At 40.4% G+C, this 23,125-nt stretch overlaps 1 protein-coding gene across 2 annotated transcripts in view; it reads right to left on the bottom strand.

Moving 5' to 3' along the window:
• Positions 1-23,125, bottom strand: part of SLC6A1 (solute carrier family 6 member 1) — a 62,863-nt gene that overhangs the window by 12,774 nt on the left and 26,964 nt on the right. For both annotated transcript variants that reach the window (XM_069769770.1, XM_069769771.1), the window contains exons 2-9: positions 7,407-7,839; positions 6,520-6,651; positions 4,957-5,057; positions 3,092-3,201; positions 2,841-2,973; positions 1,304-1,438; positions 1,083-1,186; positions 668-792 (exon numbers count right to left, since the gene is read on the bottom strand). In XM_069769770.1, coding sequence (XP_069625871.1) covers positions 668-792; positions 1,083-1,186; positions 1,304-1,438; positions 2,841-2,973; positions 3,092-3,201; positions 4,957-5,057; positions 6,520-6,651; positions 7,407-7,641 — 1,075 coding nt within the window. In that variant the 5' untranslated portion in view covers positions 7,642-7,839. The remainder of the gene's footprint in view (positions 1-667; positions 793-1,082; positions 1,187-1,303; positions 1,439-2,840; positions 2,974-3,091; positions 3,202-4,956; positions 5,058-6,519; positions 6,652-7,406; positions 7,840-23,125) is intronic.

The raw sequence follows: 23,125 nt of genomic DNA, 5'->3' as shown, positions 1-23,125 counted from the left end.
TCTGGAAGAAAGACAAGGAACTGCAAAGAATAGCAGAATTCTTCCATGGACATCTTACTGCCCTAAGTACAATGACTTTCATAATACAGGGCCCCATAAAATTGGCTGATAGCTGTAGGTCTGAAGAGGTGAGAAATGGACCTGCCTCAAAGGGCTTAACCTCAAGAAACAGTAAAAGGAATTTAAAAACCTAACTGAATTTGAGAATATAGGCTCCAAAAACATGACCATCATTCCTGCTTTCAGTCTGCTTTTAAGAATTTCAGTAGCAAAAGGCTCATGATCTGATGTCACAGCTAAGCACTGAAGCGGCAAACTGTGCTGCCACCTCTTGTAAATGCTTTCCCTGTAAGTAGCATTCATTAGTATTCAATTGCGTCAGCCCGCGATGAGTCTCTGGCTGACCACTCTCCACACCAAAGGTTTGAGAGCACTAGGCAGGCAGGCGGACAGTCTGCTCGACGTGAAATTATTTTGCTGGTGCTGCCTTGAGAGGTTTGAAACAATGCTCACCCTTTGCAATCAGTAAGGGCGACTGAAATGACAGGGAGCTGAGGAATGTTTTGAGGGAGGGATTTTGAACAATTACATGAAGCCGTTGGATACAACGTACGAACAAAAAATAACTGATGCCACTGAACAACTTAGAGAAAAATATATTGGATACCTGACGCTGCGACATCTGCAATAGGCCTCTTTGTGACATTAGCCATGAATCCAACAATGGAGAAGATGACAAAGCCAGCAAACATGCTTGTGCATGAGTTTATGCAGCACACTATGATGGAGTCCCTGAAATAAAGGTAAGGTGCTTTAAGCAGTGGGTAAAGCAATGCTACTGTTCATCAGTATATTACCCTTTTTTCCTGTGAAAAGATTTCATGATTTAGGATTTCACAGTTTGGGTTCCATTTCATGCTGGACAAGTCATACTGTCTTTCCCATTAGTGTAAATGCAGTTGTACATCTCATTCCAAGTTAGATATAACATTTAATATTCAGATCAGAGACACAGAAAGACAGAATTGAGCTCCAGCCAAGACAGGAAAGTGCCATTGTAATATGTGCAGTCATCTGCTTACCTGTAAACATTATTGTGGAAAGGGTTGTAACTTCCAAGGGCAATCAGTGAACCAAGACCCAAACCATAGGAGAAGAAAATCTGTGTGGCAGCATCCAGCCAAACCTGATTGCAGGAAATAATTTTTTTAAAAATCTGTTTCTGCACTTGAGGAGCAGGTCATATGTCTGAAAGGTGAACAGTTAGTAGTGAAACTTTTGTTTACAAGGATTGAATATTTACCTCAGAGTCTGAAAGCTTACTGAAGTTGGGAGTTATATAGAATAAAATGCCTTCCTTTGCTCCAGGCAGTGTTACACCACGGAAGAACAAGATAAGCAGCATAACATAGGGATAAGTAGCAGAGAAATATACCACCTGATGTGAAGAAACAAGACATTGTAAGTGTGGAAGGAAGAATGATCTGTGCTTGTTAACACTTCAGAAAATATTTGCTCCCTAAAAAGACTGTAGCAGCAACTGAGGCTGACTCTTAAAATTGAAGCATTTACCAATGGAAAACCTTGGTGTGGAAAGGGGAGTGCCTACTGCAGAATTCCCTAAACACCATGTCTACAAGGCAGGTGGATGTTGCCGATTTTCCTGAAGGTGCAATATAGTGGACTAGAATATTTTTGCACGAGAGGGCTCATGCTTTTCTTTTTTTGTATTCAACAAGGGGAGCTCCCAAAAGCAAAAGGTTCATGTCACCAGTACCCTGCTTGTAGAACAACATCTGTTAGTTTATTTCTCCACCTCTCAGAGAGCTGCTCTTGTATTTTTCACATGCTCTCCCCATCTGTTATGATATACAGGGTCCTACTCTCTTGCCTTTTCAAAAGCCCTATAAAAAAGATACTATGAAGTCAGACTCCAAAGAAACAGTGTCAGCCCTCTTTTTGCCACCTTCTTTGCAGACAGGAGAAATAAAATGGTCTCAGCTCAACTAGGCCATGTTCAACATGCAGCTTTAAGTGGGTCAGTTACAACCATCTTGCCAAAAGTTAACAATTCATTCTTTCAGTGAGAAAAAAATCCTAGTCCTCTATACCAGACCTGAGGTCTTGTAACCCAAGCCTTCTGTTGCCGCCGAGCCTCATGGCTGCAGCTTTTCATTTCCCTAAGATTTCTCCCTGCCATTTTGGGAGAAGGAAAGGCATATGCCAATGTCAGATGCTGTTGCCCTTTAATTCCTGGAGAAAGGTCTGTCAATAATATGATTTCCTCTAATTCATTAGTAAATTCTGTTTTGCACTCAGAAACCAGCCAGACTCCAAGAAGCACAGCATGCAAGCATGCCTGTGGCAAGAACTACCTACGGCTCTCATTCAGCGTAAGGAAAGGAGGGAGCAGCTCTTTATGCAATACAGTTTCAACACTTACTTACGTATCTAAGAAGTCCAGCAAGAGTTGTGCAACAAACGCATGCTTCTCACTGAAGCCAAAACACTTCATCCCCACTCTATTGCTATCCAAACTAGCTAGAATATTCATCCCAGGAACAAGCAGACATATTTTTAAGGCAATTTTATACCTGGCAAAGCCAAGAGGTCTGTAAGTGAACATACCATCTAAGACTGTGGTTAGACCTAGCTACAGAGGAGCCAGCTCCTTCAAAAACATGGTGCTATATCAATTCAAGAAAGGAAGAAATTAAATACTTCACAGAGCTATTCCAGCAAAACTGTCCCCAGCGCCTCTTACCTCAAGAATTTTCAGAATATTTGAGTAAAACGGGCATTTTTAATTGAAAGGGATTTACAGTACTTTTTAATCTTACCTTTCCAGTCCAGCCTACCCCCTTCCAGATACAAAAATACACCAGAATCCAGGCAATTGCTAGAGTAATTGCTAGTGGCCATCGGATTTGCCCTGGTTTTTCCAATCCATCAGTCATTTGGTGCATGTTGCGTCTAGAATAAGCCAACAGAATGTGTATTTGACAACTAATTCAGAAGATAGTATATGAATGTTAACAAGCTGATCCCTGCATCTACACAGGAATGATACAGAGAAAAATTATCAGCTTACTCCCAGAATTCGACGACGGCACTTGTCATGTTAGTGGTGTTTGCTAAGGTATAATTGGAGAAGCAGCGGTCAGTGTTCCATGGGTTCTCACAGTGTTTCCAAGGAAGAGTCTATTTAAGAAAGGGAGAGAGAAAAACCTCAACAGTGAAACAGTTTTTAAGTAAGCATTACCTCAGCTCTCTCTCTCTTTACTAGAAATGACAGTTGAGTGGAGAACTCATACCCTCCGAGTTCTGCAGCGCACTGATCTCCCTGGGGTGCATGTCTACCACGTAAGTTATTTAACTTCATATCAGTTGTGTGAATCGGATGTAAAAATATTTCTTCCTTTCTTTAATACATCAGCCCAAATGCCTTGGAGTCTGATGTGCCTCTCAGCACGCGAGAGTCTATTGAGTGTGCTACAAGAAACAAGGGCAGCAGAAGGGACCTCCTGGAGGTCCTGTTACCTCTTGTTGCACTAGAGGTAATAAAGGTGTGATGGTTATTGATCAATGATTTCCATTTTCCCCTCAGGTCAAGGGACAACTAGAAAAATGTAAACTTTCTATTTTCTACGTGCATTTTCTACATGTGTCCATTACATTAAGTTATCTTTCAGAAGTTCTGGGAAGCAGAACCTGTTTCCACATGATATCCATTAGAATGAATCTCATTTAGATACAAGTTAGATACTCTTCTGGTGGCCAACCTTGGAAACTCCTCTCACAGAAAGTGTTGTATCAGGGTATTGCATGTTTTAAATACAAGGGTAAGAGGCTTCAAGGGAATTAGAAGTCAGTATTCATTTAATACGGGCCAGTGCATCACTTCCAGACTATGACTGACCTTTTACAACAATAACAAATCTGATGATAATAAAAAAAGAAATAATCTAATGATCTTGTCACTCCCAGAAAGTAATTAATGCAAATTTGGTCAAGGGAAAATTCTTTAAAGAAGAGAACAAGCAAGCATGAAAAAAATCTGTAGAATAGACAACAATTGAATGCATTAATTATTGAGACTTATGTAAGAATGCTTCCTCAGATGGCCAAAACCCAAAAATCAGACAAGACCTACTCAGCTGATGAATCATCCTTGAGGGGAAAAAAAAGGCAGCTAAAAATAAAGTTAAAAGGAAAGAAAACAAAGTGAAAAAAACCAACGAATGGAAGTTCAGAGCTGATCAAATCACAGAACTTCCATTCCATGGGACTTTCTTTAATAAACCCTTCCATCATTAAATAACATAGCAATGATACTATTTCCCAAAGAACTAACATTTTTGTGGCTGCTACTGAAGGAAAAAAAAATCATTTATACACTAAAATTTTTCTCAGGGGAATGACTGGCCTGTAGGCTAAAAGGCAAATGGGTACTAGTACTCTTGTTAGCATTGTCAGGACAAGGAGTCCGAAGCCCAGGCATGACTTGCAGCTGCCTGGCAGGTAAGCAGAGAAACAAGCAGGCATGTCTGTGATTAAAGGGCAGAGACAGATAATAAGTGAAACTAAAAGGGTACAGAGGAAAGAGCTGTGTCTCTGAAGATTAAGATGAGGAAATTTAAACAAATTGGTAAAAAAGAAGCCTGTGGCTCCAAAATAACCTATCATTATGTTTCTCCACTAGCATTCTCGGAACAGAATATTTTCCTCACAGTTTTCCATTCTACATTTCCTGTGAAGAAGAAAAAAAAATTAAAATGGAGGGATTTTTACAATATAGGTTTCCTTTAGTAAGAAATGGCTTATCCTACTGATTTCTTTTCATTTTGTGTTAACCTCACACCTTTACAGTGAGATAGATTAATCAGGTACCTATATATCACTTTGCTTTACATTCAACAAACAATGCTGTCCCCGCCCCTCCCCTCCCCCACTTACAGTGGTAAAGGAATTATACAGGTAGTATATGGCCCACGAAATAATCACAATGTAGTAAATATTTAGCCAAAAGGAAAGGACAGCAGCAGCTAGTCCCACACCTGTAAAGAAAACAAAAAGAAACAAAAGAAGGTGACTTCTAGTAATGTTTGTACAAGTGTCAGTTGAAGAACTGCAGTTCAGAAGGACAAATACGACGTATGGGGCAGATAGCGTTTACCGCATTTTGTAGAAACCAAGTTAATATTTTAGAAGTACCATTATAAAATGGTCACCAATTTGAGTGATAGTTCAGTCATCTATACATTTAATCATAGTGCTCTGTTCTCTGTGTGTTGCAGCAAGCAGTCACATCTGCTGCTGCTGAGATTTTACAGGCATTTTTTACTTCTAGGGAAAAGAGCTAAATCAGCTCATTATCTGTAACAGCAGTCCCACAGAAACTTCTGACAGATGCACACAAATTGAGTATGAGTTATAATACCAGCTATCCATTTAGTACACTGATTTAAGTGTTTGATGCTTAGTATAATGCTATTATGTCATCTCAGACTAAAGAAATGTCAAGGGTTCCACAATGTCATCCCTTGTCCTCTACTCCACATGCAGACTTCAGGGGTATTTTAAAATATTCAGGCTTGTGACAGTTGCCACATGACTCTAAACAGGAGCAAGTGCTCAAAATAATCAGTCTAATGCAAAGCAGGATCTATATTTTGCATTGTGCCCCCTACCAACATCTGTAACACCAGCAAAGTTAAAATACTTATCTGTGAGAAACATTTTCTTCTCTCTGGGTTTTCCCAGTACAAAATTTCCTAGAACAAAATCCACTCCAAACAAACTTTTAGCTCACCCTATGCTGTCAGTCCTACTGTGTGAAGTAATTTATAACTCGATGTGTAACTTGTTCTTCTTCTGGCCCAGGAGTCGGCTCATGAGTTCTTAAGTGTCAAAGGATTTAGGACTAGAGGGTGAAAAGCACAGTTTGTGAGGTTTGTGGGTCTGTGCAGAATCTACAGTAAAACTTTGAGGTTCTAGCAATGAGAAACCTCAAACTAGCTAAATATCCAAGTGTGGAGTGGGCTTGTCTTAAGCAATTCAGAATGAAATTGCCTTCTTTGAAGTGTTTGGCCATTGAATTTCAATAAAGACCAACAGAAGATACAAACCTCTGTGACTCCGACTAGAAAGCAATGTTTACCAAATTGCTGTGAACAGAGTTCTGTACCCACTCAGATAAATACTGCTAGATTTAGAATGCTATTTTGAACAGTCTTCATATGTTCCTAACAAAACAAAACAAACAAACAAAAAAATCAAAGTTTTTGAAGTTCAAAAATAACTTTGTTGAGAGTCTAATGCCTAACTTCTGCTATTTTTAATGGGGAATGGATAATATCCTAGTGTGTTTCAAAATTGTTGTTTACACCTCAGAAAGCTAGGGTTTTCTATAGAAAATTATGGTTTAAGTAAAAATATGAATGCATAAAGAAACATTCTTGCTCTGTCACTTTGTGCAACTTGGAAACAAATGGAAAGCAATCCAAATTCATACTGTACCTTTGAACATTGGAGCAAGCTTCCACACTCCAAGGCCTCCTATAGATGTATACTGACCAAGGGAACACTCCAAAAGAAAGAGTGGCACTCCAGCAAAAATTAAAGTAAGGAAATAGGGAATCAGGAATGCACCTAAAAAGAAATAAGAAAAAGTCTGTTACATTGGGGAAAAACACTACTGAGTTTCCACTGTTGCCATCCCTATTATATAGGAAAAGAAACCCACATTTTTTTCCTCTTAAGTGTAGCTTTTCAAAAAAGTTAGTGGAAAGCACATGCACACTTCTGAACCAGTATCTCAAGAGGTGAAAATAAGGAGAAAAATGTATCTCATTATCATTTAAATATTTTCTGTTTAAGTAAAAAGCTAAAATCCAAAACAATGTGTATTTTGTTGTCTTTGTCTATCACAGGAGTATGCAGATAGCATAAAGGCTTTAACCAGGACTGGCTGCTTTCCAGCTGAAGTTACCCTTTTATGGTAAGCTCAGAGTCAGTATTCCAAGCCGTATGCAATCCTCTCAAACACTCAAACCAAAAGAGAGGGCTCTGAAGGGTTGGAGGGCAATGTGCTTTAGTTCTGCTCTGAGGTCTTATGGTCTTTTAAGAGCACCTGCCAACTAGAAGTTAGAATACACTCCAGGGCAGACCTCAAAGCAGAGCACCACACTTCAAAACTGCTCCAACCCTCCTGGACAAGTGTAAAGCAAAAAAAAAAAAAAAGAAAAAACCCAACCAAAAAAAACCAAACCCCAACCCAAACAAAAAAACCCATCTCTACAGATGAAAAAGTTGTTAAAACCAAGTTCTGTTTTACAGATAATTTTTATGGTGAGTTCTAATATACAAATATATCAGAGGTTGTAAGAATGAAACAGGAAACTTACCTCCACCATTCTTGCCACAAAGGTATGGAAATCGCCACACGTTCCCTAAGCCAATGGCGTAACCTACACAGGACATAAGAAAGTCAAATTTTCCTTTCCAGGTATCTCGGTCTGGAAGATCCGTCTTCTTCTTCTGCACTTTTACTACCAAGGTTTTAGGCTTGTCATTGGTGATTGAAGCATCAACTTCCGTGGAGATCTGTCCATCTGCCACTTTTGTTCCGTTTGTTGCCATGTCTCTGGGTTTGCCTGAAGAGGCTCTGGCAGCAGCCGGACGAGAGATTTCAGCACCAGTCCACGTGGACAGCAGCTTTGCGGCTCGCGGTCACCCAACCGGGGAGTTTCGGCTTCGGCGGGAAAAACCCAACAGCCCCCCAAATGCCGGGGTGGTTCGTGAGCTAGTCCGCGGTCCTGTACCAGCTGCCGGGTCGAGCTGTGAAACAAGATCGCAGAATTCAGATTTGCTTTGGCAGTACTTTAGGCAACTTACAAATTTACGGTGACCGGAGACCTCACGGCCGACAGAGCTTTGCAACGCGGGTGTCTCATCGAAGAGCTTGGCTCTGCCCTTTGGGGTTTTATTTATTGACTCAGTGGGAAGCAGGTCAGAACTAACGTAGTCCCCCAAAACAATCTTCAAGCCACAGTTACTCATCCCCACCCCCCCCGATCTCTTACGAGTCTACTGAAACAAAATAATTCCAAAATGCAGCACTGTATTTTACATAGCGCACAGCCCAGGTTTTTATATATATATATATATATATACAAACACACACTAAAGGTGGATCAGTAATGAGGTTTCTATTTCACAGCCCAGTAAATAATACATAGAACAGCCCAGAACTTGGGCAATGAAACTATTCCATTTAATCATTCTGCATTTTAAAAAGTAAAAGGAATTCCCACCATTCTCAAGTACCTTTATGTACAAGATGTTGTGGCTATCAAGAAACAGCACTTGCCACCTTTAATAGTGAATTTAAAGAGTTACGAACAGCGTGCACTTATCTAAACCACCTTTCTCTAAAATACTCCCAGAGGAATTAAACAATAAACCAGATGGAGCAACAGGACTTAATCCTGGGTAATGATGCTCAGTTTTACACATGGTTATAATTAGCTGTTAATATAAGACAAATGTTTCACTAAGCTTAAGTTAAAAGCACTGTAAGACAACAGGCTGTAATAATGACTCCTCAGTTTCTGCTTCCTACCAGGGGCTGCATTCTTGTACCTTTTCAAAATCCATTACTGGTACTATATAAATTTTCAAAGTCTAAATAATGAAAGGAAAAATCATGGAAGCAAATATGCATTATGAAAAAAGACCTGGGATATTTCAGTCAACTCTGAAGTGCGTGTGATGCCTGCAAACTTCCACAGCTCCACTTCACTTGGAAAAAACACAATAAGCTAGTGTCTATTGCGTGTCTACTGTACGCCCATTCATGATCAATTTATTGTCTAGTTCCTCTTAATAACTTCTTTTACCATATGCAAGTCACCAGTCCTCAAACCAGACATTACAACATATGAAACACTTGCCAGTACGAAGCTACACCTATGGCAATGTTGGCAACATTCGCCATGAGGTCACGCAAAGATCAACAATAATTTTATTTACAGATGTGTGTAAAGGAACATTAAGATTATTAGCCATTCACTTCTAATTGTAAGTTATGTTAAACATAAAACCCCACATAAACACTGTTACAAACAGTGCTTTTCTTCCACTCCTCACTTCAGATCACTACATGATTATAATGCTTATTATAAGGCCACATCCAACAATTTAAAAAAAAAAAACCTTTTCAGTTGGAAGCTGAAGAAGAATCAGCTGTAGGTGTGCTGGGGGGAGGAGAGAAACAAGGATCATACTTGTAACCTTCCTCTCTGCTCCACTTCAAGATGGGACTCAAAGAGGGAAACTCCATCTAGGTACTTTCACCTCCGCACAAGTCCTTCTGTGTACAGATATCTCCCCTTCATAAAACTGTGCACTTAATTTTCCGTATTTCAACACAAGCCTGTCCACTTTTGTGTACCAATACACGTCATTTCTGGCTGTGGTCAGCAGTTTGAGCAGTTCAAGTAATGCATTTCCTTATGCACGAGAAAATAACAAATCACCATGTCGGCAAAATGGGGGTCTTGTTCTGAGGCTGGATTGAGATCACGTTGAAACTTTGACGTCCTCGTCTACAAGTTTGTAAGTCGATGGTGCAGGCAGCTCCAAGAGTGCACTAACACATGTGCAGTTTGCCAGCACCACCTACTGATGAAGATGCAGAACTGAAAGTGTTTCTTAGGCAACAGGCTGTACGAAGTTAAGGGGCATCAGGGTGTTCTAGTACTTGAACAAATAGGTCCTGTACTAGATTAGATTTTGTTGTTGTTGTTGTTGTTTTGCCTGTGCTTTATCATCAGCAGGAGCTTCCAAGTACTGGAAGATGCTGAGTGTGTTGAGGATGGGTGGAAAAAGAAACCCAAAACAACATAAAAAAACCCCCAATAAACCAACACTACAGAGAGAGAGGTATGTATATCTCGTTTGGCTCATAATGAGGGAGAAACTCATCCTCAGAGCTGGCACTCCAGGAGAGGATCTGTGCTGAATCTCAGAACTGAACCACCAAGTCAACAGGATCGTGGGTTCACCCCCTCATACCTACAAACAGGCTCTGCAGGTGAGTGCTGGGCATAGACCCCGTCCTGGCTCTTCCAGCCCTGTCAGACTCTGGAGACTTTTGGGTATACATTAAAGCCTCTGTTGAATAATGTGAGTAATTTAGCCCAGTGTAAGAGTCCATGACAAAGACAAACGGGAGAGTTAGTAAGAAAATCTTAATGAATAAAGCAAAGAACCCGGGATTTTGTGAGTCCTCCTGGAGGAAGGTGCCCACACCTGTTTGAATACTACTGTAATGCTGCATGTAAGGCTGAAACTTCACAAGACACCACAGCAAGTGCACATAGGGTTTGGCAGGCAGCCTGGTGCTTTTAATATTAAAAAGAGATTGAAAGCAGTAGTTCAGACAATCACACATGGAGATGTGCTTAACTTTATCGTACAGCACAACCTTCAGTGAATGCCCCGTTGCATGCACTACAAGTATTCAGCAACCTTAGGCAGTGGCAAGCCCAAAGACTCAGCAGAGGCTCGTTTTGGGAAGATAGAAGTGGGGACTGACCAATTTGCATCTGTCCTGCCCTACCACTGCTGATGCCATTATTCCATTTGGAGAGCATGCTGGAGATTTTACTGGCAGTGGTGTCAGCGCATGGACATTTGTGCATATATGGCAATACAGCAAATCAGCATTGGACAGACAATGAAAAAATGCTTTTATTCCATAGGCTTAAAAGTAGGGGGTTTTCCCTGCTACGAAAAATAATTTTCCCCACGCCTAAGAAATAATAAATTACAGCAACAGAAGTAGCCTCTAACCTCCAATCCACACTCTTCATATGCAGTAGTACTTAAAAAACTATGACTTACATACCACAATCTAGAAGAACTGGCGGTACAGCAGTAAAGATATTTGGTACATGCTCTCTAATCTGATTAGGCAATATCCCACAGCACTGGGATTTAAATTTAAAATTGGTGTGACATGGAATAGGACAGAAATACACTTATGTAAGCTCTGTGGGTTGGCTTGGGCAAAATGAAATACAAATTGTAGTTGTCAGCCAGCAGAGCAGGTACGACACTTGCTATGCAATGTTACGCTCTGTGGGAAGAAGATGGAGAGATCTTTTAAATAAGTCCATCTTTGCTCCTCCTGTTCCTTCATGCCAACACTGAGTGTGCTAGGAAGGGCACAGCAGCTTCCCACCACATTCTTCAGTGCACAATAGAGCTTCCTTGACTTCAGTTACTAGGGTTGCTCAGCCAAGAGGAGAAAGCCCTCTAAAACAGGTTTTGGATACCATCTGGTTGTCCTGAATCACCACCACATTAGAGAAGAATGACTTGAGAGAGCCAAGCACACATAGCAGCCAAGGTAATAAGCACAACCAGGGAAACTGGAACAAAGAGAGTGCCACTTAATTAATAAAAGCATTTTTCTCTCTCCTGGTATGCGTGAAAGTGGATTTGAAGAGTTTAGAACTGGCTGCATAAAATGAAAGTGAACAGCAATATTACTATCATCTTTCACAAGTGATATCAAAAGGCAATAAACAACAGTTCAGAAGCACACACAGTCAGCAGGAAACCCCAGTTCCTTTAAATTATGAACCTCTGTTATGTTCAAAGTTCATTACTCCCTCTTTCCAATCCATTGTGTTCCTCCCTCCCCAGAGAGCAGCAGCTCCGAGGGCTTCACACAAGGCAAGACTATGGCAGCTCCGTTCAAGAAATGCTGAAGAAATGCTGTTATATAAAATGTCACATTGGCTTCATAAGATTTTGAAGGTATTACTGCTCTTACCTGAGTGGGACTCCAGTTGAGCCCACTGTGGCCATGGGTTATTTGCACTAATGATTCTATTTGTATTAGACAATCAAGTCAAGAGAACACCATGCATATGCTAAGTTTCACAGCAAAATATATATCCCAAGTCAGCAGTGCCCTGGAGCGTATGAAATGGGATTGAAATGTAGAAAGTGTTAAAAGAGGACTGCTGAGCTCATTGGACTTCCATTCTGAGATGTCCACAAGGAGAGCTTTGTTTTATTAATTCCTTTATAAGAGGGATACTGTTTGGAAGTAGTAAGCAAAATACTGTGCACATAGCGCACACCAGGTGATATCACATATGCTGTCCTACAACATATATATAGCAGAAATCCATATGCATTGAAGAATGTCGCTGTTAACTTTTCCTATTGGTACTTCAGAACTCTCATGAAAAATTTGGCTCAGTTATGTGGACTTCCACAAAGCGTTCATTTTAATTCAATACTTTGTGCAATGCTCACTGGCCCGACCAGCCACCATGCCACCTTTGGTTTCTTAATGAGAGGAGAATATTCCTTTATGTACAATTGCTAAACTGCATATTGAAACAGATAATTTAAGGGGGGGGAACACACAGAAAGACAACCAAAAAACCCAACCCACAAAGAGACAAAACAGACGTTCCTTTTTCTTTTGGTTCACCTTTTCTGAACCTCCTTGTAGCTTCTGCTGTCCATGAAAAGCCATCACAATTTTTAGAAGTGTTTCATAGTGCTTGTCCACCTATTTAATTTCTTAAGATGGATATGTGGAATCTAGCATCACTGTGACAAAATCAGTGATGCCAGTTGCATCTGCACCAGCATTTGATTCCCCAGCTGAGTGCTCCATAGAGCTCTGGCAAACCACACTGAGCAAATGGAAACTAAAGCTGACTCGATCTTTTGCAATATAAAATAATAACTGCAGCAAGAACTATCAGATGCAAGACATACGTGGGCAGGAAAAGCATAACTATTGCAGAAGATGAACTACAGGCAATTTTATTTTCACCATGAAAATGTGCAAATTCTAAATACCACTGTCTGTATTTTCACTTTGATTTTACCTAAAGGAATTACAAAGGGCTTAGGTTTTGTGCAAACGCCTATCTGTGGAAAAGCTTGGTAGCAACAGGGCCTCATCTGAAAAACAGTTAGATTTTAGGTGAATTTAATGGCATGAGCCTTTTTGTAATGGCTTTCTTGTGTTTAGATTGCATAAAAGAAGTAGTGGCTCTTAATATTTTTATTGCCTAATAAAACATCACATGATTACACCCAAATTCCCATGTTTAGTCAGTGAAGCACATTGGGTGTTCCCAAGATAATATAGCAACAAATGAAGGACCTTAGCTGGATCTTAGTACTACTGAAGTTGGCCCAGACCACAGAGTGTGTGTAGTATCTAAATGAAATCGGTTGCTTGTCCATAGCAGCTTGTTATTTTCAAGTTAAAAGCTTCCGTTTTCCCTATACAAGTCTACATTTCCAGTTTAACATGATCTTCCCTCTGCTTAATAAATAAACAAATAAATCAGATATACAGGAGTAAAAGTGCCACAGATCTAAGCATCTGTCTGATTAAATTTGTGCAGCCAGCTACATTTCTTTCACTATTGACAACAGCAGCACTTGTAGAAGGAAATCTAAATTACACATCCTCTGAACATCTGGTTGTGTGAGCCGTACATAGACAGTCTATGCATCTCTCCACTCTTTCTTCTTAACTATTTATACACCATACATTTACTTTGCTGACATTTTGGAAAGCTATGCATGCTTAAATATGAAATGGTAATCCACAAAAGCTGCTGCATCTGCAGGTGGTGTAAATTGATGTATCACTGTCAGCTGGGAGAAGGTGAGCTATGTGCTGGAAAATCTTTAGAAGGTATATAAAAGCGTAAGAGATGCATTTAAAAACTACATGCTGCACTACAAAGATTTTATTTTATGAACAGTACTCTGTTTTGGTTGGGGAAAAAAAAGTATGAATACTTGGTTGAATAAAGAATTGGGAAACAAACTTCAGGAAGATGTACTTATGGTGTATTTCAGAGGCACACAAACATATCCTGTACACCAACATTCCTCCTCCACCCCCACAGTCACCTCCGCGTAGAAAAGTTACCCCAAAGTGCTGCTCAGACTAGAGGTTTTTTAAATACAGTAACACAACAAAAAATAAATATTGTCATATCACTTATTTGACTTGACAAGTATAATCAATCCCATAACAAGAGGCAGGGCTGGCGAAAAACATGGCTTTGATCTAATCAGTAAGAAGGTATCTAAAGGAATACATCTAAAGAAAGAAGTTTTGAATGCTTTTAAGCAGGTAAAGATTGGTCAAGTTTGCATCTTGCGGTGGGATCCAACATGATTGGTATTTGCTGAATTTTTCTTGGTGCTGGGACATGCATAGTGACATACTCTTACATGACTTCTCTGGTGTCTTTAAGATGTTAGGTTCTTCTCTGTGAAATATGGCTGACCCTGATCAACAGGTTCAGAAGTTATTGGGGGCAAAGCAGCAGGCGACAGGCTGTCAAATGATTGCGTACACCTTGCTTCCTTGAAGAAGTCAGGTGACACAACAGATGCAAACTGTAGGTTTACAATACCATGAGCACCACTAAAATATCTATCTCTCACACCTCAGACTAGAACACATGCCTGGAAGGCATCAGTTTGGGGGGAAGGAGAAATGGGATGGAAGTGGCAGGAGCTTCATTCCTTTACTCATTTGTAAACATTTACAGTTAGATTTCGCCCATACTGAAGAAACACGCTGACACCTAGTCCTTCAGGCTCTAAGCCACGACATGAAAACTTACCTGCTTGCTCCCAGTTCTAGCTACCCATAAAGGAACAAACTTTCTCTCTAGCTACCCAATAGAGCCTGCATGTGATGGAAAGAAATAAAATAGTTTCCTAAAATCATTCTGTGTTGTCTCTCCTTAAAGTGTGTTAGCATTTCTATTGCACTTATCTGTCTCTCATGAGATGCACAAGTTGTCAAAGCAGCAATAAGGATGGCATGTATAACTATGGCTTGAAGTCAGTCATACCACCACCAAGAAGGAAAAAAGCAACTTTCCAGTTTTCCAGTCTTCACATACAAGAATAATAATTCAGCACTTCAGAAACAAAGATGAAAAACAAAAGCCAAACAACATCACCAGAACTGCTCACGTTTCTGTGGCACACAGAGAACCCTGCTGAGATACCTGCGTAATTTTGCGCCCAAACCACAAGCATTTACTCCCGAAGTCCAGCTTCAGTTCATTAATGAGACTTAAGTTCATCTTCTGTAGTGCACAGAGGTCTCCTGGTGTGAAATGCACTCTTGATGCAAAAGATATGAAGGTCTAACCTGCAGAAAGAGCTTGTTTCTTATACAGTATAGCTATCAGGACATATTACGGTCAGATCCTTAAATAAATATTTATCACTTAACCTTCCAGAAAAATGTTTCATACTTCTTTTTAAAGAACTTACTAGCAAAGTTATACCTTTGCAATTATAAGGGATTCTGTAATTATCCAGAAAAATCCACAATAAAATGCAAAAAAGAGAAATAAACAAGAAACACAAGGTGCAAAATCATGAAAACTGCTGGCCATATAGCCTGTAGCAAGGTTATTTTTGAAAGACAATGAATCTTGTTCTTCTTGTTAACATCAGAGTAAATAAATAGCAAAACTCACTTGCACCACAAGTGCAAAATTATCTTGACAATCTTGGGAGTCTGCCTGAAGGCTGCTTCAAAAATTGCAATATTTTCTTATAAGCCTGTAATGATTTTCCCACCCGGACCCTGTATCATTTTTATTTAAAATAGACAATTGATCATGGAGGGAGATGCAAGGAGAGAGAAGCATTTTCCACTCATCATGGAATTATATCAAAACTGAGTAACTGATAATCAGTCTCTTACAAGGCTTTTAGACCAACTAACACTGCTTCCCCATTAATCCTGCTAATTTAAACAAGACTGTGGGTAGTTATACGTTATTTGAGTATATTATTGCTCAGCCACAGCACAGTCTGCCCTTACTACTCTATATTTATGCATCAAAAAAATTCTGGGCCAAACTTTGAATAGATTTCTAGCAATTTACAACAGAACCAAATGGCTCTTAGAGCGTGGTGTACCTGCTTGCTTGGACACTTTGGTGATTCTAACCTTATTGAATGGTGTTTTCTTTTTTGTTTCCATTGTTGTATTTCACTGCAATAAAGTCTTTGTATCAATTTCTATTATTAGCTTCTAGACTGACTACTGCAACAAAATATAATAATTACCATCTACTGCAACCATACATTCACTTCTAGCTTCATCACAGTTAGATATTCAATAAGACTTGCTCTATAGAAGCTGTCTGGCTAAGGACAGCATTCCCATACTTATTTGGACTCTTGTCTATGGGTTGTACTCCCATTCATCTGAAGTTTTAGAGAGCAAGGTGATAATCTAAGTTACTGCTGTATAAAAATGGTTTTGCCCAGTGTTCTTCATATTAGTTGGGTATCATTCTTTAGCCCTAATGGGTATTAAAAAGCATCTGTGTTGTACAAACCCAAAGGCCTTCCCTCAGAGACAGTGCTGGTTTCCATTGTAGAAAATGCAACTGCTAGGGAACATGGAGAGGTTCAAAAAAGGTCAGGACTGGTGACAGTGACCATCCTGGTTGATGCTAATACAGGTTCCAGTATCCCTTTGCTGACACCCAGGAAATAACCCAGGATACCAGGTCCCTCTTGGCCACAGAAGCAAGCCAAATACAAGTTTAGTGGAGCAGTGGATTTACTGTCCTGCTTTGAATTGCAGAAACACAGTGCTGACTTACAGGTACTGGCAATCCCATTATTTGCTTCCCTTACATACCCTGTTCTCCCATCCACTCTTCTCCCCTTTGCCTGGGAGATGAGGGTGGTAAACAGCCTGCCCATCTACTTTTCCCCCACTGGCCCCTGTTTTGCACCCTTGTTTGATATTTGTGATACAGTTGCCCCAACAGTTTCTGCCTTGGCCAGAGCACTTCCACTGAGCTGCTGCAGGCAGGAGTTGGGCAGTTCTGACTTCCTGCCTTAAAGGCATTGAGCTTCTGCTGGCTCAGAGAGCTGCACAAAGACGAGACCTTGGAGACACACCAATGCAGGAAGCCAGGACAGAAAAAGGGAGCAGCAAGTACAACAAAAAGGCAAAGTAATTTGCCCAAGCAGTAGGCTGGTGCAGAATTTAGAGCAGAGTTTCTCTGAGTGCCAGGACAATCTCCTAACCTTCAATAATAATATTGCTACACTTCTCTAATAGCCTCTTTTTGTTTCCAGCACGTACAAACGATTAGGTATGAAAGACTGTTTGCCTTGTGAAGGCAAATAAAGGCACATAAAGGCTTCAGCAAAGATGACAGTCTGCCTCTATGCAAGAAAAATAAAATAAAAAAATCTCAGTGTAAGTAACTGGAGGTAGCATTTGTTATTTAATTTTTACCAGTCTGGCAAGTTGCATGTTACTTCTCTTCCCAAAGAAGAGAATACCCTGCTATGCTATAGCCACATTTGCTGGCAGGTAGCCTTCCTCTAGGGAAAAGAGATGGAGGAGGTGGTCCCCTGCAGTGTTGCTGGAAGGGTGTCACTGTTTGAGTTGGACTGGAGCGTGGCAGCACCCCTCTTAGTGAGACTAGAGAGCTGCTCGAACTGCTCCTTTAAAGAAGGCCAGGGATCTGCAGTTTGCACAGGCTGGTGGACACAGGAAAGCAGAACTAACAGTATGAAACTGGTCTACCAGGCCAGTGCCCCTTAGCTCAGGCCAAATCTGCCATAGCCAGTCCTGGGCAGCAATCGCACTGGGGTTACTAACGTTGTTAGAAGCCGATGAAAACTGGCACACTGCCTAATTCGTTGGGAGCTGCTATGTCCCTGAAGACCTACATATTTCCTTTGGTGAAAACACGATGTGAAAACATGATCTCAAACACTCTGTCTTCCTTCTGTATGTGCTGATCAAGTCTCCCAGGATTTTGGTTTGTTTGAGGTCTGTAAGCATCTCCCATCTGTCACTGTGTAAACTTTTTGTTGCTGTTGTTATTGTTCTGGGCAAGAGTAGTTAGAAACATGTTGCTCCACATGTCAGAATACATCAGAAATAGCATCATTCCAGTCTGAAGTTTCCCGTATTTAATGTATGCACTGACTATTGATCACCAACCTGTGAACAACTCCTGTTTTGCATCGACACTCACAATGTTGCGCTGCTACAAGAAGCCCACTGCTGAAGGGGGGAGCTACAGCAAAGGCAGTGCTACCTATTGCAAGCTGTATGCCCTGACCAAGCTTTTCAAAGCCAAAATTGACAGAATCTGATCCAAACACCCAGAATTTCACTAAACGCACAGTGTTCCTCCACCTGTAATTTCCCATGCAATTCTCAGTACCCAATCAGGCCAAATTTAGACCAGACACTGTCTTAAAATGGATATCTAATCTGAATAGGCTGTTGTTAACTCTTAATGGTTGAAGGCATATCTTCATCACTGGGGGGGGCGGGGGGAGAGAGAAATAAAACTTTATATAAAAAGAGTTGTAAACACTGTTTTAGCCTTAAAAAATTACACGTTTCGATTTCTTGCTTCCTTATGAAGCCAAAAGGACTAGGAAAACAATTTCTGTAAAATGATGATGAAGAAAACTTAGCCACACAGTTTCAAAAGCTGTGGTTTAATAAAAATAACAGAGTTTGGGCAACAAAAATACATAATTTTTGAGCTGGGTATTTCTCTTCATCCAATGTACTCCTCCTGCCACCTCCAGCTTCTAAATTTGGGGATATTTGGGGTTGTCGTAAATCTGAAAACACTGCCTAAAAGTGCCATGGCCAAGTTACTCTTCACAGGATGACATCTTGGCATATCTGAGATCAGATTTTCTCTGTGTGACTGGGCAAGTCGCTTTGGATGACATCCAGAGTGGGACGTTGTCTAAAGCTTAGAGACCAACCCAACAGACAGGATCCACAAAGCTCCATGCATCAGATTCAGGGCTAGAAATACATTTTGACAAACAGAGAGCTAATGGTCCACATTTTTAGAGGCTGGGTATGCCATCTTCATGCGAGTCAAGCTTCCTTCAATTTGTGTTGCTTTAATGCAATTCATTCCCCCCCCACATCCCAACTCCCACAAAAACCCTCATCCAATTTTAGCAGCCATATATAACACAGGCCTGAACTTCCCCAAGCCTGGTGGAAGGGAGCAGCTATGGCAGATGCTCTGTTTCCTACTTTACACGCCTATCGACTGACAATAGCAGCTGCCAACACTGCTAATTCCAAATGATTCTATTTCTGGTGCTGCCTCTACATTTTAGATCATGGCTTATTTTAAATAGCCCTATTTTCTGAATAAGAAAAGACTTTACATTTGTGATTCTTACATGCAGTTATCATATACTGCAAACCAAACCAAACAAAAAAAGACTGCAGGCACATGCACACGTTAATGCAGTTAAGTCTCTTGCAGGAGAAGCTAGAAGAAACATACCCTTTTGGAGTGGGGTGCGGAAGAGAGAGAAAGAAAAGCCCTGAACCTGACGTTACCCTTTTCAGATACAGCTCCAAGCTAAAGCCACGTTTTCTTTCTGTCCTATTTCCTTTGATCTTCAAACTTCAATCCAAACCTTTAAGTTTAAATGGGATTTCATTCTGAACTAAAAGCAGTTTAAATGGAAACAAGAAATTTACCCCTCCTGCCAAATCATGAATTTGAAGCGGCAATGTCGAGGTGCCTAGCAAATCTATAAAACTTCTGGCTTGAAGTGATAAGGACAAACAATCAGGAAACTCACTCTGAAGGTAGGAGATAAATGGAACAATTTGCTTTCATTTCACTTAAAAAAAAAGAAAAAGAAAAAAAAAGCTCAAGATAAATTTGAGAATTTTGCAAGTGGCCAATACATGAAAACCAGTCATTGTTGGCTTTAACTGATGGCTCAATCGCATTACAATACTGACAGGGCAAGGTTTCACTCCTGTCCCAAATAATTTTAAGCCTACATTGAAAGCCTGTCTCAGGACAAGCAGTGGGGTCAGATTCTGCTCTAAAACGTTGGCATCACTCTGAACAAAACACAAATGCATTTTGTAGCTATGTATCTAAGCCCTAGTTCCGTTAACAACAATTCAGCAGCATCTCAGACTCAACTTTCTGTAACTAAATATCCTTTAAGAGATGCAAATCTTTTCTTATATTCTCCATACACTCATAGTAGCAAGTCTTCTACACATGACAATGGGGCTCATATTTGGACTTGGCAAGGTACCAAACCTGAGACTCTGGGTGCAGCCCCTACTCATATACATTTCTGGTGTATCGTGCTGGCATGTCAGCTGCAGGCCCTGGGCTGAGAGAATTCGGGATCCCTTGCTCGAGGGATCCCTTGGTCTAGGACAGTCGTATCTGTGTGGTGTGGCATTTTATTTATAAGGCTAATAGTGTACCTGAGTGTTTTTTACCTTCTGGCTACAGTGATGATTCTGAACAGGTTTTAGCATAGAATTATTTTGAATACATTGAAATGTAGTACAAAGGTTTCCAGTATGGAGGACGTGCATTGTAAACCAATCGCTACAATTTTGGTTTTACCTACCTCTAGCTTTCTAGCCACTAAGAAGCTTCAAAGCTTTGCTGCTTTGGTCAAAAGAAACAGATTGAACAATCTCCTTGGGCATCCCCTGTATACCCACTAATAACTCTTCTTGTTTGGGACCATTAAGAATGTCTAGCTTTCACACAAAGTCATTCATTTCAAATATAAGACAAAATACCCACTTACTGCAGTATAAACATAGGCTAAGAGTTTTCTATCTCATGAACGAATTGATTTGGGGGTGGGGTTATTTATTTACCGTAAACTCACCAGAAGATATCCATGTACCAACACTGACATTACTCATAACTGAAAGCCAGCTGATAAGGTCATGAAGCCAGATAACACCAAATGTTGGTTTCTGTCATGAATCAAAGCCTGCTACTTTTATCAAACAGAAAGACAAGACACCATCTGGTGAACACCAACTCATCAAGGAGAACACAAGATAATTTGGAACCAAAGGCTAATGCTGCAACCTGAAAACTACAGTCAATATCTGGGGCAATTTTCCCCTCAAAGTCTATGCCCTAGAACTAGTGCTTGCCAGTTCTAGAAGACCTCTGACAGTGACACCGATGCCACACTGGCCCAGTACTTAACGGGCATAATTAAGCTGAACAGGAGTCCAGACCAACAAGCAAGAGAAGTAGAAAACCTGCAAGTCCCAGATAAAATATGCCATCTGGGTAAGTTAAGTTTCTTGTTCACAAGGGCCAGGCAAATAGGCTGTTTTGAGAGACAGCGGAGGTGCTTGAGGAACCTTGTTAGTACTATGTCAGGCCTTGTTAAAAAGTGTTAAATCTTCAGTTTCAACCCACCATTTATTTTCTAAGAGGACAGCTGTTCATTCAAAGGCAGAATTTAATTATTTAGTATCAGTCACAAGACACTATTTTCCTTGATCTCAAGGGGCATATTTTTCGGTACAAAGTCCAAGCTGAAGTCTTAGAAGGTGAACACCTTTCTCGAGGAGGCAAAGGAGAGGGTTATCTTCCCCCCTGCCATTTGTTTGAATAGTAAGCCACCTGAGCAAAAATATTATACATGGGAGATATGATTTTGCTGATTTTTTCCTGAAGAAGATAAGGTTAAGCTTGCCCTTTTCTAAAGGTACATAGTTCATCAGAAGAAGTTTAAAATGGAAAAATGTGTTTTCATATCAGGTAAGAGTGCACATACGGCTTACCTTGTTCTCAAAATGGATAAGCCTGCACCAATCTGCAAGATTGACAGCTTTATTTCCATCTGCCTGACCTGAACAACAGCACGTAAGAAAACATTTTTCCAGATCCACACTTGGGGATTTGAACATTCATACTGATACCACTTTAATACCATTTGACTGTCGTGTGTTCCCCCCCCAGTTATATCTATTTAATTATATCAGACAAAACCTTATTTGCCTGCAGCAAAGAATTTGGTATGTTTTTTCCCCTTTTTGGAAACTGCTTTTTCTCCCCCTCAGCCTTTTACAGCCTTCCAATCGCAAGGTTTGTGGCACTTGCCAAGGGTGAAGGAATCTAATTTGCTAATTCAATCATCATTTGCAAACTAATGACTGTAAGCATGTATAAAAACGACATCTGAAACACAAGCTATGTTGATGAATACATTCTCAGAGTAAATAAAAGCACCTTTCAACTGAAGCACTTAAAGCCTGTGCATATTTCCAATTCAAGAATTTAGTCTCTTCCTGGACAACGGCTCTATTATTAATGGAATTAACAGTAATAAAAACACAGCCCAAACCTCCCCCCCCAGCTGGACTGCTCCAAGAACTCCAGCTGGAGCCTAACTTTTGGTTTAAGGCAGCAATCACTCAAGCCCCCTCTTAGAACAGGAGGAGTAATAAGCCATCTACTTCTCAATCAGTGGAGCCTGCTTCAGATTTACTCAAGAAATCACATTTCTTAGTATTTCTCTTTAACATTACTCAAGCCCCCTGAATTCCAGCACAGATAAAAGCATTTATGGGGATGAGACATGTGTTTGTAAGGGAAATAAACAAACAAAAAACCCCAATGTGACCCAACAGCAACAGTTCTGCAGTATTCAATTCCGTGTTTTAACATTGCTTTGGGTCAGATCTATAATTTATATTTAAACCAATAACCCTCCAAAATCAGCAAGAATTCAGTTTCAGCTGTGATCCTTAAGCACATCTGGAAATCCTAAGCTTAACAACCTGTAAAATATGCCTGTCACTAAGCTCTACCCTGAGCTGGCAGAGAGTATCTTCACTGGAAAAAGCACTGCATACTACAGAGCACATTTCTGGCATTCAAGTATTAGAAAATGACCCCTATCTTCAGTGTGTCCGAATTAGATTATTGTGCCAGAATTTCTCAAGTGGTGATCTGAGAAAAGTGCCCTCAGGCAATCACAGATGCAATAATACTCTCTCTTAATTTATTTGAGAAAACAGCCTGAAAATTGGGACAGTCATATTTTCTTGCCAATCAAGAAAATCTGTATTCTCAGCTGCTTATGGATAATAGATAAGCAATGTTATTCATCAGCAGGCTTCCAGTCTCCCAATGTTATTTAGGCTGGATTAGCATCTATTCGTCTCCTGCCACACCACAGTACATGTCCTACTCCACGCTTTTCCCCT

The sequence above is a fragment of the Haliaeetus albicilla genome, chromosome 24 (assembly GCF_947461875.1).
Source record: "Haliaeetus albicilla chromosome 24, bHalAlb1.1, whole genome shotgun sequence".
In the NCBI taxonomy this organism is placed as follows: Eukaryota; Metazoa; Chordata; class Aves; order Accipitriformes; family Accipitridae; genus Haliaeetus; species Haliaeetus albicilla.
This window is presented reverse-complemented; position numbering and strand designations above follow the sequence as displayed.